Genomic DNA, 15534 nt, shown 5'->3' with positions numbered 1-15534 from the left:
GTCTCCTGACGTCAAGACAAAGAACTATAAACGTCGTAAGATGAGCTTTTAACTCACTCAGTGACATTGACGAGAAACTCGTCATTTGGGTTTTTTCACGGGGATCACTAGAAAACACCGTAGCGGAGGTCCCTCATCAATATCTAAGCTGTGGGGTGTTGTAGTGACCAACTGTGTCCTGAAGATGGCAGCAGTACACCTTTAGATGAGAGATTAGCCACTGATGATACCCAGCAAAGCAGGAAGAAGCAGGAAAAATGGAGATTATGGCGCTACAGAGTGATATTGTGACGTATCCAGCAGCTCACAGCACCACATACTAACACAGAACATGTGTGGACCTGAGTGGATTATTGATAATGTTGTGATCGTGAGATAAAACCATCAACTAACCGGGCCAAACGGGTCATCCCTGCGTGTCGGGGGGAGGGGGGGGGGTGTGGCGGTGGGTACAAAATACCCCCAGCCTGTGAGCCAGATAGCAAAATAATAGGTGACATGTAGGAGGTAGCAGCACCTTTGGATGAGAGATCATCCATGCTCAGCAGAGCTCAGAGGGAGAGAGGAAAGGAGTTTACGAGACAGAAAATGGTGCTACGTAAAGAGCTGACGTTCCACAGCAGTGCACACTCAGACCAGAACAAGTGTGGAATTCATGGATAATGTGGCGATTGTGAGATAAAACCATAAAAAAAACAGGGTAAGCAGTAACACTCTGTATGTCCGGGAGGAAGAGGAAGTTACGTGTGTGTTCAGAATGACGGGAGAGAAAGGAGGAGGAAATGCCAAAATACAGTAAGAACTCCATTCAACTCTGACTCAATAGATAAATAATAATAATTTTGCCATCAAAAGCCCAGTCTGTTTTTTTTTGTTTTAGTTTTATATAATGAAACAATATTCAGATGTTAGAGTTGTCACTAAAGCAAAAAAAAAAAATAGCTTTAAAGTCACTGACAGGGTTTTTTTTTACAAAAAGGCTTTTTTCTCAGCTTTTTGCTCTGAAACTGAAGATTTGTGTAAAACTTGCTCTATTCAATGGCTGATTACAAAAGAATGAAACGAGCCAGAAAGAAATGGTTTTTTTAATGAAAGTAGAGGCTTCAATCTTTCAGAATCTGGTGTCAGATTTCAGATAGTCATAGTAGAAAATATTCTGTGGGTCTTTAAAATCAGTCAAAATGATCAAAAACGGCTGGAACTGAGGGGGTAGAAAATCTGAGAATGGCTGGAACTGAATGAGTTAATAAGTGAGTACAGAGAAGTAGGATTTAAACCTAGAGCAGTGCACTTGTGACCTCATATGTGTGAAATATGAGTACCTACCGTCTGTAATCTGGGTTGATTCCTAATTTTCGCGACCCTTAAAATAAATGTTCTCATTAGAAAATGAAAGGTATTCTTTATTTGATTTGATAGACAGCAGCAGGAAACCATGTCTTTCCTCAAGAAAGGAAAATCAGGCCACCAACAAAAAACAAAGAACGGAAAGAACGAAAGAAAGAACGAAAGAAAAAAGAAAGAAAAGAAAAAGAAAGAAAGAAAAAAGAAGAAAAAGGAAAGAAAATAAGAAAAGAAAAAGAAAGAAAAGATAAAAAGAAGAAAGAAAGAAAGAAAGAAAGAAAGAAAGAAATCTGCTGTCCACTCAATTCTTCAGCTTTAAAACTCATCTTTTTTTAGGCAATATATTATTTAGTTTGAAATAAACGACTTGCACTCTTGTGCATTTAAATGTTGGAACATTCCTTTTGCAAGTCAAATCTTAATTGGAAATAAAATTATTTGAAATATATATATATATATATATATATATATATATATTAAAGACTAAATTTTGCTGTCTTTGCTGTCTCATAATGATTGCACTTCTTGTTGTGTTGACCTTTGACAGCATGTGCAGACAAAGAAAAAAAAAAATAAAAAAATTAAAGACTAAATTTAGGTGTAGGTGTCCAGAGTGTCCCCATGATTCTAATCATTACCTTCAATAAACCACTAAAATATAGTAGAACAGATTTATAAAATACAACGGATATGTGGGGTCGCTTATAATGTCTAGTAATTGTAAAAAAAAAAAAAAAAGAATAATAAAAAAACTTATGTGAAAAAGGATTAAAAAATTTTTTTTTAAAACTTTGTTGAATTATTATTATTTTTCAAATACACATCACACACAATAAATATGAAATAACTGTATTGTATACTTAATTTTCTCAAATATAAATGTAGTTGTAATAAAATGCAGGATAAACATATCTAAGGCGGTGCACTTGTCACTTTGTCACTAATCCTAGCTACGCTGTATTTATAACACTTTAATAAACATGTCATAAAAAAATAATTCTAGAAAGAAAAAAAATGTATCTGGGGTCGCCGGACATTTGTGATATTGAAAATAGGGTCACGACCCAAAAAAGGAACACTGGTATAGTTTACGGTCGAAAACAAAAAGAAAAAAAAGTGCACATAACTTACAGTAGGGGCCCAAGAAGAGGGTTAGTACCCAGGGCCCAAAGTGTGGTGCTACGGCCCAGATGTAGCGTAGGAACGGGTGATAAATGAGGGTCTTTAAAGGGGAAATGACTGTTCTTACTGCTGCTGATGCTGCTGATGCTGCTGTGCTGCTGCTGCATGTGACACGCTGCGGTGACGAGCAGTAGAGGCTGCGGCTCCTCCCACTTTTCTCCACGCTGTGCTGAGCCGTGCTGGAGTTTGTGGGTGGGGGAAAAACAGACGGAGGATTCCTGGAGCTTTCCTCAGCAGAGATGGACTCAATGGAATCACAGCGGAACAATCGGACACTGGAGGACAAAACCATGACTCAGCAATCACAGGGAGTCCAAAACAACACCATATCCACATTAAAACACTGCTTTTATTTTGAAGGGGACTTATTTATTTATTACTAATTCCTCCATAGATTTTAATAAGAAAATAAAGGGGAAAAAACATAATTTTTTTAATAAGAGAGGGGGAAAATTATTGATTCATGTATATATCACAATTTCATTTTGTGTAACGATATTAAATATCAATATATTCATTCATTTATTTTTCTAACCCTACATGCAGTGTCGTTCATGTTCTCGTGGTCTGTAAAAAAATGTCACAGTAAGTTTCAATAATCGTTATTATTGAATTGTATGGAAGTGGATTAAGGCCAACTTTGATGATGAGAATAATTATTTAAACTTTATCACCATGTTGTATTTCAAGTTCGTTTTTGAAATTTCAAATTGAATCTCATCTTTTCAACTTTAATGGTGATTTACCTAAAATTATTTTCATTATCAAAATTGGCCCTAATCTGCTTCCGTAGAATCACAATAAATCAGAACCCTGATATTTATCGAATCGGGACCAGAGGATGGTGATAATATCAAATCCCTAATTTCTTTACTTATTTCTTCTTTTGATTTTGTACTTTTTGTTTTATTTCTTTCAATGTAAGGATTGTGGAACAAAGGATGTAGTCAGCTTTAGATTGAAAGCAGTCCTTTCAAAGTAAAAGAGAATATCTCTCCATGTTTTCATCATGTAATAAAAATAAAATACATGTATGTTGCTGGTCTCACCTCTCTGTCGCCATCTGGTGGACAGGAGTAGGGGGGAGGGGGCTGCTCTCTGACCTAATGAAGCCACTGTCCCGTTCTGGAGAGATGATCCCGTCCTGAGGGCGGAGCCAACACATGTTACAGTCACATTTAGACTTCCAATGGATAAGAAATGTTGCTTTTTCATTAACGTTGGGTTCATGACTGATAAACACCTGAGAAGAACACGCTCATTCAGACACATTTTTTAATGCTGACTCACTTGCGATTGAACTTTGGAGCTCCTCCTCTCTCCAGGTATGATCCTCCTCCTCCTGCTACTGCTGCTGGTGGTACTGCTACTGCTACTGCTACTGGTTCTGGTTCTGGTGGTGGTCCTGGTGGTGCTGGGTACAGGACCAGGGAAGCAGCTGGACTGACTGCTTCTAAAAGACAAATATCAAACATGTGAGACTGGAATCACAGGCGTAACTATTGACGGTGCACCAGGTTCCAGGCATCGTAATGCTGCGTTTACACCGGACATTTACATTTTCTGTATTTGATTTGATCAATTACATACTATGTTGTTCACCTGTTCTCTTTCATAGATTTTGGATAGTTGACAAAAACACATTTGTGAAAAATGTGGCATTAAGATGCAAATAATGAATAAAAAGAGTAAAGACGCATTAAGATTTTATAGGAGGAAGTTTTCACTTGCTGTGCCTTTGTGTGTCCAGGCGTGTGTGTGCGTGTACTTGTGTTTAGGGTGGGGGCACAAAACAAATAATTGCACCGGGTCCTATCACCATGATGTTACATCACTGACTGGAATCAAAACATTTGATTTCTTTCCTGCTCTGACTCTGGTCCTCGAGGGTTGCAGTCCTGCTTGCCTTTGTGAATCCCTGCTCTAACACATCTGAGCCTAATTTCCAACTCACTGATCCATGTGTGTGCGAGCATCGCTCAGAGGCGGGAGGAAGTGAGAGGTGAGTGTGTGTTTGTAGTCGTTGTCACTTCCTTCTCTGGTTGACCTCAGTTCCTTCATCTCACCAGGATCAGCTGAAAACTGTGGGAATGAAGACAATCAGCTCATTAAATATGTGTTAGAATCTGTCATTATGGGACAATCAAACACATCATTGTAGCGGTAGACTACATTTCCCACAATGCACCGCTTCGGGTTCAGGGGTTTCCTGTTATGTGAATAAACGAGCTGACGTGAGTCCACCGTGTCCCGGTTCCGTGATTATACATGGTATCAGAAGTGACGAACTGCAAGTCTCCACGGTATTTTCAGGTGCAGTACAGTGTAGTTAACTTGCGGAAGAAGAGTTTCGTGCACTTTTAAAACCGGAAATGACCGTCACAAAGTTGGAGGCGGTCACCGGTGCTAGTTGCTAGCTGCGAGAGTGTTGCTAGGGTGCGGCTGCACATGGCATGTCGGCGGAGGGAGAAGTGAATGGGAGCGCATCTGAAGAGTCTGATTCTGAACGCGGAGAAGCCAGGAATCCACACAGAGTGATGGCGACTACTGTACATATAACTCCCCCAGAAACATTTAACTTTTCACGTCCTTCAGAATGGCCAAAGTGGATCAGAAGATTTGAAAGGTTTCGTATTGCAACAGCTCTTGACACTAAACCAGATGAATATCAGGTGAATTCACTCCTGTATGCAATGGGTGACGAAGCAGATGACGTTTTGACTGTTTTACCACTGAGTGCTGATGATAAAAAGAAGTATGATGCTGTCAAAACAGCATTTGAACAGCATTATGTTGGAACACACAATGTAATTTTTGAAAGAGCACAGTTCAACTCCAGACGTCAACAAGATGGTGAGAGTGCAGAATCATTCATCACATCTGTACACAAACTAGCAGAAAATTGTGGATTCGGAGTGCTTAAAGAAGAACTTATAAGAGACAGAATTGTAGTTGGCATAAGAGACAAAAGACTGTCAGAGCAGCTACAAATGGACTCAGACTTAACACTTGCTAAAGCCATACAAAAAGTCAGACAGAGTGAAACTATAAAGAAACAACAAACAATTATGCACAGCAGCTCTGCAGACAAAAAACCACAGAATATGGACTTGATACAGACAAATAAAACAAGAACAAAATCACAGACATGGCAAAAGAGAGAACAAAAGCAAGTAATGCAAAATGAAAAAGAGTGCAGTCGTGTGTCGGAAGAACAAACACTCATGGAAAGACTGTCCAGCAAAGGATGTACAGTGCCGAAAATGCCAGAAGAAAGGACATTTTGCTGTAGCTTGTCGCAGTAGCGGAGCTGCAGGGTTACGTGAAGTGACAGAAAACCAAAATAATACAGACAGCGAAGATTGTGTGTTCCTGGGAGAAATAGGGACAGAGAGGTCAGAGCCCTGGGTGCAAAATATCAAGTTAAATGGGGAAAATTTAGAATTTAAACTAGACACAGGGGCAGATGTCACATCTATTCCAGAGAATATGTATAGACCAGACAGGGACGGCAAGCTGCAAAATCCTAGAAAGAGACTACTAGGGCCAGGCAGTTATCCACTAAAGTAAAGGGCTGCTTTGGGGCAACGCTGGTAGTAAAAGGGCGCAGCACGTCACAAAATGTTTACCTCGTGTCAGGTCTTGTACAACCACTATTGAGCAGACCAGCATGTGAGGCTTTAGGACTAGTGTACAGAGTAGACACAGTCACTGAAACAGAGACAGATTTCAGAGGAGCATACCCTGATGTGTTTAAGGGTTTAGGAACGCTGAAAGAGCCTTATCACATAGAGCTGGAGCAGGGAGCAGTACCTGTAGCCCTGTCTGCTCCACGACGTATCCCCCTTCCCCTCAGAGATGCAGTGAGAACAGAACTGCAGAGAATGGAAGAAATGGGAGTCATTTCCAAAGTAACTGAACCAACAGAGTGGTGTTCAGGTATTGTTGTGATTCCCAGACCAGCTAACAAGCCCCCTAGAATATGTGTAGACCTCACACCCCTGAACGCAGCAGAAAAGGGAACGGCATATTCTCCCAGCAGTGACCAAACTTTAGCAATGATGAAAGACGCTAAAGTTTTCACCAAGCTCGACGCCCGTTCGATTTGGCAAATTCCCATTACAATAGAGTCAAGGCCTCTCACAACGTTCATCACTCCTTTTGGAAGGTTCCAGTTTAACAGACTTCCATTTGGCATAGCATCTGCACCCGAGCATTTCCAGAGGAGAATGTCGCAGATGCTGGAGGAATTCCAGGGTGTGATCTGTCACTCAGATGATGTTCTTGTTTACAGCAGAAACAAACAGGAGCATGATAAGAGACTGCACTGTGTTCTCAAAGAGTTTCAAAAGGTGGGACTCACACTTAATGAGAAGTGTGAGTTTTCCAAAAGTGACATTATCTTTGTGGGACACAAAGTTTCTGCAAAAGGCATTGAGGCGGATCCAAATAAAGTAAAGGCAATACAGCAGCTGCCACAGCCCCAGAGTGTGGAGGATGTGTGCCGTCTCATGGGCATGGCTAACTATTTAGCTAAGTTTATGCCACAGTTAGCCACAATCACCACACCACTAAAGGAGCTGCAGAAAGAGAGAAATGAGTGATTTGGGAGAGCCACAGAAACCGCTTTTCAGAGACTAAAGCAGATATTAAGCTCTCCTGAAGTGCTCGCTCAGTACTCCAACTCAGCAGAACAAGAGTAGCCGCAGATGCATCGCCATATGGTATTGGAGCCGTACTCACACAGAAGCAGTCTGACAGCTCTTGGCGACCTGTGACATATATCTCCAGAGGACTCACTGACACGGAGAAACGCTACGCGCAAATAGAAAAGGAGGCACTTGCAGTCACGTGGGCGTGCGAAAGACTTTCTTCTTATCTGATGGGACTACAGTTCACACTCATCACGGATCACAAGCCCCTGGTTCCTCTTCTGAGCACAAGAGGCCTGGACGACCTTCCTCCTCCCATCTTGAGATTCCGCTCAGGCTGCTTCGCTCACATTCACCATCGTCCACTTCCAGGGAAGAACCTCGTCACCGCTGATGCCCTGTCGCGAGCTCCACTGGCAGGCCCACCCTCTGCAGGAGATCTTCAGCTTGAGAAAGAGGTAGAGGTTTTTGTGGACTGTGTAGTATCTCATCTCCCAGCTACAGATAAAAGGCTAGAGGAGATAAAGTTAGCACAGGGAAAAGATGAACTGTGTATAAAGATCAGGAAACAATGTGAGTCAGGCTGGCCAGAAAGATGTAGGTTAGACTCATACATAAAAGGTTATTGGCAACACAGGATGGGTCTATATGTAGCACAAGGTCTTCTCATGAAGGGAGAGAGACTTGTGATACCACACCCGCTGAGAGCAGGTATTTTACAATGTTTGCATGAAGGCCACCAGGGCATTTCAAAGTGCAGAGCCAGGGCTAAAGAGGCAGTATGGTGGCCAGGCATCTCAGCACAGATAGGACAGATGGTGGAAAGTTGTGAAACATGTCAAAAACATAGGTTACAGAACTGTGAACCACTATTGCCTACTGTTCCTGACCGTCCTTGGCAGAAGGTCGGCATGGATCTGTTTGAGTGGTCAAAGAAACAGTACATTCTTATTATTGACTTCTTCTCTAGATACATTGAGATAGTCGAACTGAAACACACGTCAGCAGAGGTCACTATTAAGGCAGTCAAAGAGGCCTTTGCGAGACATGGAACTGCAGAAACTGTGGTATCAGATAACGGGCCGCAGTTTTCATCAGAACAGTTCAGGCGTTTTGCAAAAGAAAACCAGTTCACACATGTTATGAGCAGCCCCAGGTACCCCCAGGCCAACAGTGAGGCAGAGCGCACTGTTCGGACCAAAAAGGACAGTGACTTTAACAGAGCGCTGCTGGCGTACAGAGCCACCCCGCTGGAACACGGGTCCTCGCCGGCGCAGCTGCTCATGGGAAGAAACCTGCGCACCTCCCTGCCCCAGTCTGCAGCCAAACTGGTTCCTAAATGGCCAGATTTGGTCGCTTTTCGAAAAAAGGATGAGGAGCGGAGACGTGAGCAGGCAAAACACTACAATCGGAGACATCGTGCCAGACAACTCCCAAAACTATCGACGGGACAGAAAGTGTGGATTACAACAGAAGGAACCACTGGAGCAGTAATTTGACCTGCTAATGCTCCCAGATCTTATGTGGTAGAGACTGAATGAGGTTTCCTCAGGAGGAATAGAAGCCACCTGAGACCAACTGGGACTATTACAAAGTCTGGTCGAGTGGTGAGACCTCCAGAAAGAATGGACCTGTAAAATACTGTCAATGTCCATGAATGCACAAATGCCAAAGTTTATTATGGTGTTATAGCGGTTGTTTAAAGCTGTGTGTGGGTTATCTAAGTTAAAAGAAAAGGTTTACATTAGAAATGTTGGTGCTAATTAATGCAATACATTTAGGTTTGTTTACGCTCTTCAAAGAAGCATGAAGAAGCATGATTTCAGCTTAAAAGAGGAGGTGTAGCGGTAGACTACATTTCCCACAATGCACCGCTTCGGGGTTCAGGGGTTTCCTGTTATGTGAATAAACAGAGAGCTGACTTGAGTCCACCGTGTCCCGGTTCCGTGATTATACAATCATAAACAATAGTTTACTGTTGGTCAGACGTGGGCAACTCATGGCTCCAGAATCATTTTATATGGTCCCCAAAAAAATACACAAAATGAGTCCAAAAACAAATAAAGTCACAACAATAATACACAAAACGACAACAAAAATGCAGAAACCCTTTGTTGTTTCCTGTTAATGCTCTGATTGCTCATTATTCTAATGCTGACATGAATGTTGATCATCTGACCCCTAGATCATGTTTCTGTGACCCCCCCCCCCCAATTTATCTGGTGATAAATTGTTAAATGTTGGGGAGGATGGTACCTGTGGGGGGGTTCGTGGAGTGGACGAGCACACGGGCTGAAAAGGGAAGGAGGGGGGCGGAGTCTCACAGAGCTGCTCCTGATGCTTCTTCAGCTTCCTCATGAGATACACAGAGGAGTAGATCTGCCCCTTCAACGTCCTGGGAATCACCAGGAAACAAACAAGAAGCAGGTTTAAACAGGAAACAAAGAGGAAGCAGGTTAGAACCACCAGGAAACAAACAGGAAGCATGTTAGAACCACCAGGAAACAAACAGGAAGCAGGTTAGAATCACCAGGAAACATTGAGAAGCAGGTTAGAATCACCAGGAAACAAACGAGAAGCAGGTTAGAACCACCAGGAAACATTGAGAAGCAGGTAAGAATCACCAGGAAACAAACGGGAAGCAGGTTAGAACCACCAGGAAACAAACGAGAAGCAGGTTAGAACCACCTGGAAAGCAGGTTTGAACCACCAGGAAACATTGAGAAGCAGGTTAGAACCACCAAGAAACAAACAGGAAGCAGGGTAAAACCACCAGGAAACAAATGGGAAGCAGGTTAGAACCACCAGGAAATATTGAGAAGCAGGTTAGAACCACCAAGAAACAAACAGGAAGCAAGTTAGAACCACCAGGAAACAAAAGGGAAGCAGGTTAGAACCACTGGGAAACAAACGGGAAGCAGGTTAGAACCACCACGAAACAAACAGGAAGCAGGTTAGAACCACCAGGAAACAAATGGGAAGCAGCTTAGAATCACCAGGAAACAAACGGGAAGCAGGTAAGAACCACTGGGAAACAAACGGGAAGCAGGTAAGAACCACTGGGAAACAAAAGGGAAGCAGGTTAGAACCACCAGGAAACATTGAGAAGCAGGTTAGAACCACCACGAAACAAATGGGAAGTAGGTTAGAACCACCAGGAAACAAACGGGAAGCAGGTTAGAACCACCAGGAAACAAACGGGAAGCAGGTTAGAACCACCGGGAAACAAAGCGAAGCAGGTTAAAACCACCAGGAAACAAAGTGAAGCAGGTTAGAACCACCAGGAAACAAACAGGAAGCAGGTTAAAACCACCAGGAAACAAACAGGAAACAGGTTAAAACTACCAGGAAACAAACAGGAAGCAGGTTAAAACCACCAGGAAACAAAGCGAAGCATGTTAAAACCACCAGGAAACAAACAAGAAGCAGGTTAAAACCACCAGGAAACAAAGCGAAGCAGGTTAAAACCACCAGGAAACAAAGCGAAGCAGGTTAAAACCACCAGGAAACAAACAGGAAGCAGGTTAAAACCACCAGGAAACAAAGCGAAGCAGGTTAAATCCACCAGGAAACAGGTTAAAACCACCAGGACGGCACAGGGTTCATATTTTAAAGGTCACTTTTTACCGTTTGGGGTCAAGACAACCCAGGTCTGCTCCATGCTGCTTCGTCAGGCGGCGTAACTCCTTCTTCGTCAGGAGGAAACTTTTTACCAACGAGTCCAAAGCTTCACTGAGGTGACACAAACCCTGTTGATGACATCATCACAAACGTCCATCGTAAACAAACTGCCACTAACTACGTTAAGTAGTAGTTATAATAAGAAAAATGTTAGTTTTTACATTTTCTTTAAAAATATACTAAGTTAGTTGTCTAATTTTGTTCATTGACTAAAAATTTGCATTGTCATTCTGGCTTTGCTATTGCTACATGCTCTGGCTCCTCATACTCCAAAACACCATTCTCACTTATCGCTACAATTTAAGTCCAGTTGTGTTTTTAACTAGCCTAACTATTAACTTTAATATTATAAACTAACTTGGTATTTTCCTTAATGTCCTGTTTCATTGCAGACAGTCAGAAAGTGACAGAAAAAAAGCTTTAGCAAAGACCAGACTGAAAAACTTTAGAGAATATTTACACCAGCCTAGAACTACTGTGAGAGTACAGAAGGAAAAAGAGAGAGAGGTTCGGAGTTGTAGAGTTCACAGCAACAGTAATTAGCTCAACACACATACATGATTTATTTAATATAACCCTAAAAGGTCATTTCACAAGTGCTTAAAACATCAATTGTATACACAAAATGAAACATGAAAACTACAGAAATTGCTTTTTCCATTAACATTATTAGAGTCCGAAGGCCAAAAGGACCCTATTGTAATTGCATTTATTATTATTATTATTATTATATTATTATACCATCATGCATTTGATCGCGAATTTGACCCCCTGAGCACTTTTATAGCTAGGCTAATGCTAATGCCAGGTTCTTGCTAATGCTAGGCTAATGCTTTTGTTAGCCCAATGCTAATGCTAATGCTAGCTTAACTAGACTAATGCTAGGTTATTGCTACGTTAATGCTATTTCTAGGTTAATGCTAATGCTACATTAATGGTAATTAATTTCTGGTATTACTTTGATGACATTAAAGCTATCGTCCCATAACCACAACCTGCCAGCTCGTCACGTCTGTGTGTTGCCTGAGATCTGGGCAAAGTACACAAAAAAAATATGTAAAACAGCTGAATTAGAAGTTGTAAATAGAATGTAACAGGAAGTAAATAAATGAGTTTTTAGTTAGTAATATGTTGTTGAGAATCTTTAGGTACAATGGACAGTCACTTATCAGTGACTTAGAAACAATTATTTTTTAGCATATGTTCTAATGCTGTATTTTTGTGTGTATGTATTTTGTCCATATTTGTCATGTAATTGATTATACCTGTGTTACGGCAAAATTTGCGGTTGACCTCATTTGGAGACATGATTTATTGCTCTGGTTGAATGATGGAGTCCAGTCGGAGCATTGATGATTTTATAAAAAAGATTTATTAAAACTAAGTAAAAAAAAGGCAAAGATGGAACAAAGTGAAACAAAAATTAGTGACCGTCCTGGCGGACGTCCGATGATCGAACGAGAGACAATTCTGACACATCACGTATATCCCTGCTCAGTCCCCCCTCCCTCCTCCCCCCCGGGAGATAAGCATAGAGAGAGAAGGAGGAGGGAAGGACAGAGGGTGAAAAGAGAGACAGTTACTCCTTTGGGTCTAAACAACCAGTTCCGTTATCTGCTGGTTGTCATGGAGACGGAGGTGTGTGCGTGTGTGGTGTTTGTGTGTGTGAATTGATGTGTATGTGGTGTGTATGTGAGCTATGTGAGCGTGCACAGAAAATGCCTACGCATCTGGCCTTGAGGTTGTTTTGGGGAACTATGTGAGTGTGTGTAAGCATATCATGTGCTTTGGACAAGGCGGTTTGACCCAGAGTGAAAAGCAAAGTTGAAGACACAATAGAAAGTTACACCCCAAGGCTTAAGGATTAAAATATATGAGTAAATATATTATTAAGCATAACTAATAATTTCGCCACAACACCTGTATTCGATCTGTTAAACTATAAAATATGTTTAACCGTCTTAGTATTTACTATATATCGTACCGTATATTTATTTATCATCACAAAATTTTGAACCTCCTTTCCGAAACCCATGTATCATTACATAACAGGTGTTGATTTAATGTCAATTTAATGAATATAAATCTAGTAGGAGCTTTAAAATGTGTGTGTATAATATATAATTTATGCCTTTCGGGTTTGTCAAATCATTTTGAAAATATTTATAGGTTTCATTGAAATAACAAAACTGTTAGGTTGCAGATCGTGGAAGGTGTTGCGGTAATGAGAAAAATCAGTCTACATCATATAAAAGTGTTCATTTAAATATTCATGTCATGTCAGAGTTTCAAGTAACTGTGCAGGACTGTCAGAAATCAAACATAAAAAAATTTGAAAATGTATTATTTTTTCTAATAATCTTGACGTTTTATAAAAGATTTCTAATGAGATTTTTTTGGACTTGTTTTGGAAAATATGTTCTAAAAGGTGCTAAATTGTCAGTAAATATTTTAAAATGAATGCTCACAAACACTTAAGACCTTGTCAATAATGCCTAAAAAAGAAATGTGTTTGTTCTCGTCTTTTAAAATTTCATGTTGAGTATTTCATGAGAATCACCCTGGTAAGCAGGATTCTTTGTGACTTTTCTGGTATAAGTCATTCAGTGCTTAAAGCACCGCCTCTGGTGGTCAGCAGGGAGGAAATAAAACTAAGAGTTGCGAATGTAACTATGGTTCTATGAATCCCAAATGACCACCAGACCTCTTTGTCACTCAGAATCCTTGTGTGTGCGCAAGAACATTCTGTAGGAAAGTGCCCTGGAGTGACACCTGAGGATATAAGCTTCCTTTGGGTCATCCAGGGGTCACAGGTGACATTGTTGATATACATACTCACAATGTGCATGCACAAAGGAGAATATTCAGTGCCTAAAGCACCGCCTCTGACGGTCATTCGAGATTTATAGAACCATAGTTACATTCATAACTCTTCGTTTTACTTTAGTGGAAGTTTTTTTTAAAGATTCCACAGTTATATATAGAGTAAAGAACCAAAATAAGAGTTAAAGTGTTACCTCTGTTTGCTTTTCAAGACTCAGTTTTCTACTCTTCAGTAGATCGCCAAAGGTCTGCATCTGAAAGAGAAAAGTCTGAGCACCTCTCCAGGGTCCTAAAGGACATTCATCTCAGTGAGTTCTGATGGAGGCCTTACCTGCTGGAGTAACATCTTTGCCTGCTGGGAGAGAACGATGCCCAGCTGTGTTCCAAGCTGTGGTCCAAGCAGTGGTCCAAACTGTGGTTCAAGTTGTGGTTCAAGTTGTGGTTCAAGCTGTTGTTCCAGCTGTGGTTCAAGCTGTGGTCTCAGCTGTGGTTCAAGCTGTGGTCCAAGCTGTGGTCTCAGCTGTGGTTCAAGCTGTGGTTCAAGCTGTGGTCCCAGCTGTGGTCCCATCCGTGGTTCAAGCTGTGGCTCCAGCTGTGGTCTCAGCTGTGGTCTCAGCTGTGGTTCAAGCTGTGGTTCAAGCTGTGGTCCAAGCTGTGGTCCCAGCTGTGGTCCCATCCGTGGTTCAAGCTGTGGCTCCAGCTGTGGTCTCAGCTGTGGCTCCAGCTGTGGTCTCAGCTGTGGCTCCAGCTGTTGTCTCAGCTGTGGTCTCAGCTGTGGTTCAAGGAGTGGCTCCAGCTGTGGTCCCAGCTGTGGATCAGGACTATCAGATTCTGGACGTGTAGGAAGGCTTCCTGTTGGGAGGAATTGAGGATCAGAACACCAGAAGGAAACACGTGAATGTGCTTCAAAGAACGCTATCAACACGTCCAATAACAACACAAAGTAAAGGAGAATGACCTGGAGGAAAACAAGCATCCATCTGAGCTCCCTGAGCCTGAGGGAAATCCAGCTGGATGGGATGGGAGGCGCTGTGAGTGGCAGCTGATTGGACGCAGTGAGCAGCCGTCAGATGGTCCCAGCACAGCTTCACCTGAGACACACACACACACACACACACACACACTGAATTTCAGTCCAGGAGCAACGTACAACCCAGTTTGATCTGGTTAAACCAAAAAAACCTCACAACTTTTTAAGGAACAAACATGTTGTTACATTCATCCAAACCATAGAAAAACTACAACAAAATACACAACTATTCCAAAATCACACAAAATAACTATGAACATAAAAAAATTAACTACCTTGGCTGTCAGACGCAGATGGTCGATGGTGTTCTCTGCTTCTGCATGCTCAATCAGCAGTTGCACGTAGTTCTCCTGTAGGAAGAGAAGAAGAACAGATGAAAAAGAGAACACTGGATGCCTCTATACTGGCTAACTATAGACCAATCAGAACCTTCCATTCATGGCCAAGATCATTGAGAAGGTGGTCTTCAACCAACTGAGTCAATTCTTAACATTCAACAAAATATTTGATAAATTTCAGTCAGGTTTTGGTTCTCATCACAGCACAGAAACTGATCTGATCAAAGTGATCAATGACATAAGGTTGAACACTGATTCAGGAAAAGTATCTGTTCTCATTCTATTGGATCTAAGTCTACATTTGACACTGTAGATCATACAATGTTGTTGCACAGATTGTAAACATGGGTTGGACTAAATGTTAAAGTAATGCAATGGTTTAAGTTCTACTTGGAGGATCAAAGTTATTTTGTAAACATTGGAAACTAGATAACACATAACTATATCTATCACTAGGGATGTAACGATTAATCGTAAGGCAGTT

General features: G+C 41.5%; 1 protein-coding gene across 5 annotated transcripts in view; it reads right to left on the bottom strand.

Annotated features, from left to right (window-relative positions):
• Positions 1-15534, bottom strand: part of LOC114473395 (AT-hook-containing transcription factor-like) — a 34379-nt gene that overhangs the window by 5542 nt on the left and 13303 nt on the right. For 3 of the 5 annotated variants that reach the window (XM_028462984.1, XM_028462986.1, XM_028462985.1), the window contains exons 4-13: positions 14988-15062; positions 14641-14773; positions 14014-14534; positions 13877-13936; positions 10806-10927; positions 9435-9573; positions 4481-4608; positions 3817-3979; positions 3576-3670; positions 2626-2801 (exon numbers count right to left, since the gene is read on the bottom strand). In XM_028462984.1, the coding sequence (XP_028318785.1) occupies positions 2626-2801; positions 3576-3670; positions 3817-3979; positions 4481-4608; positions 9435-9573; positions 10806-10927; positions 13877-13936; positions 14014-14534; positions 14641-14773; positions 14988-15062 (1612 nt within the window). Of the gene's footprint in view, positions 1-2593; positions 2802-3575; positions 3671-3816; positions 3980-4480; positions 4609-9434; positions 9574-10805; positions 10928-13876; positions 13937-14013; positions 14535-14640; positions 14774-14987; positions 15063-15534 lie in introns of all 5 variants that reach the window. The other 2 variants (XR_003675243.1, XM_028462987.1) reach the window with 2 other exon arrangements.

The sequence above is a fragment of the Gouania willdenowi genome, chromosome 12 (assembly GCF_900634775.1).
Source record: "Gouania willdenowi chromosome 12, fGouWil2.1, whole genome shotgun sequence".
Lineage (NCBI taxonomy): Eukaryota > Metazoa > Chordata > Actinopteri > Blenniiformes > Gobiesocidae > Gouania > Gouania willdenowi.
Note: the sequence above shows the minus strand (reverse complement) of the source record. Positions and strands in the feature narration are given on the sequence as shown.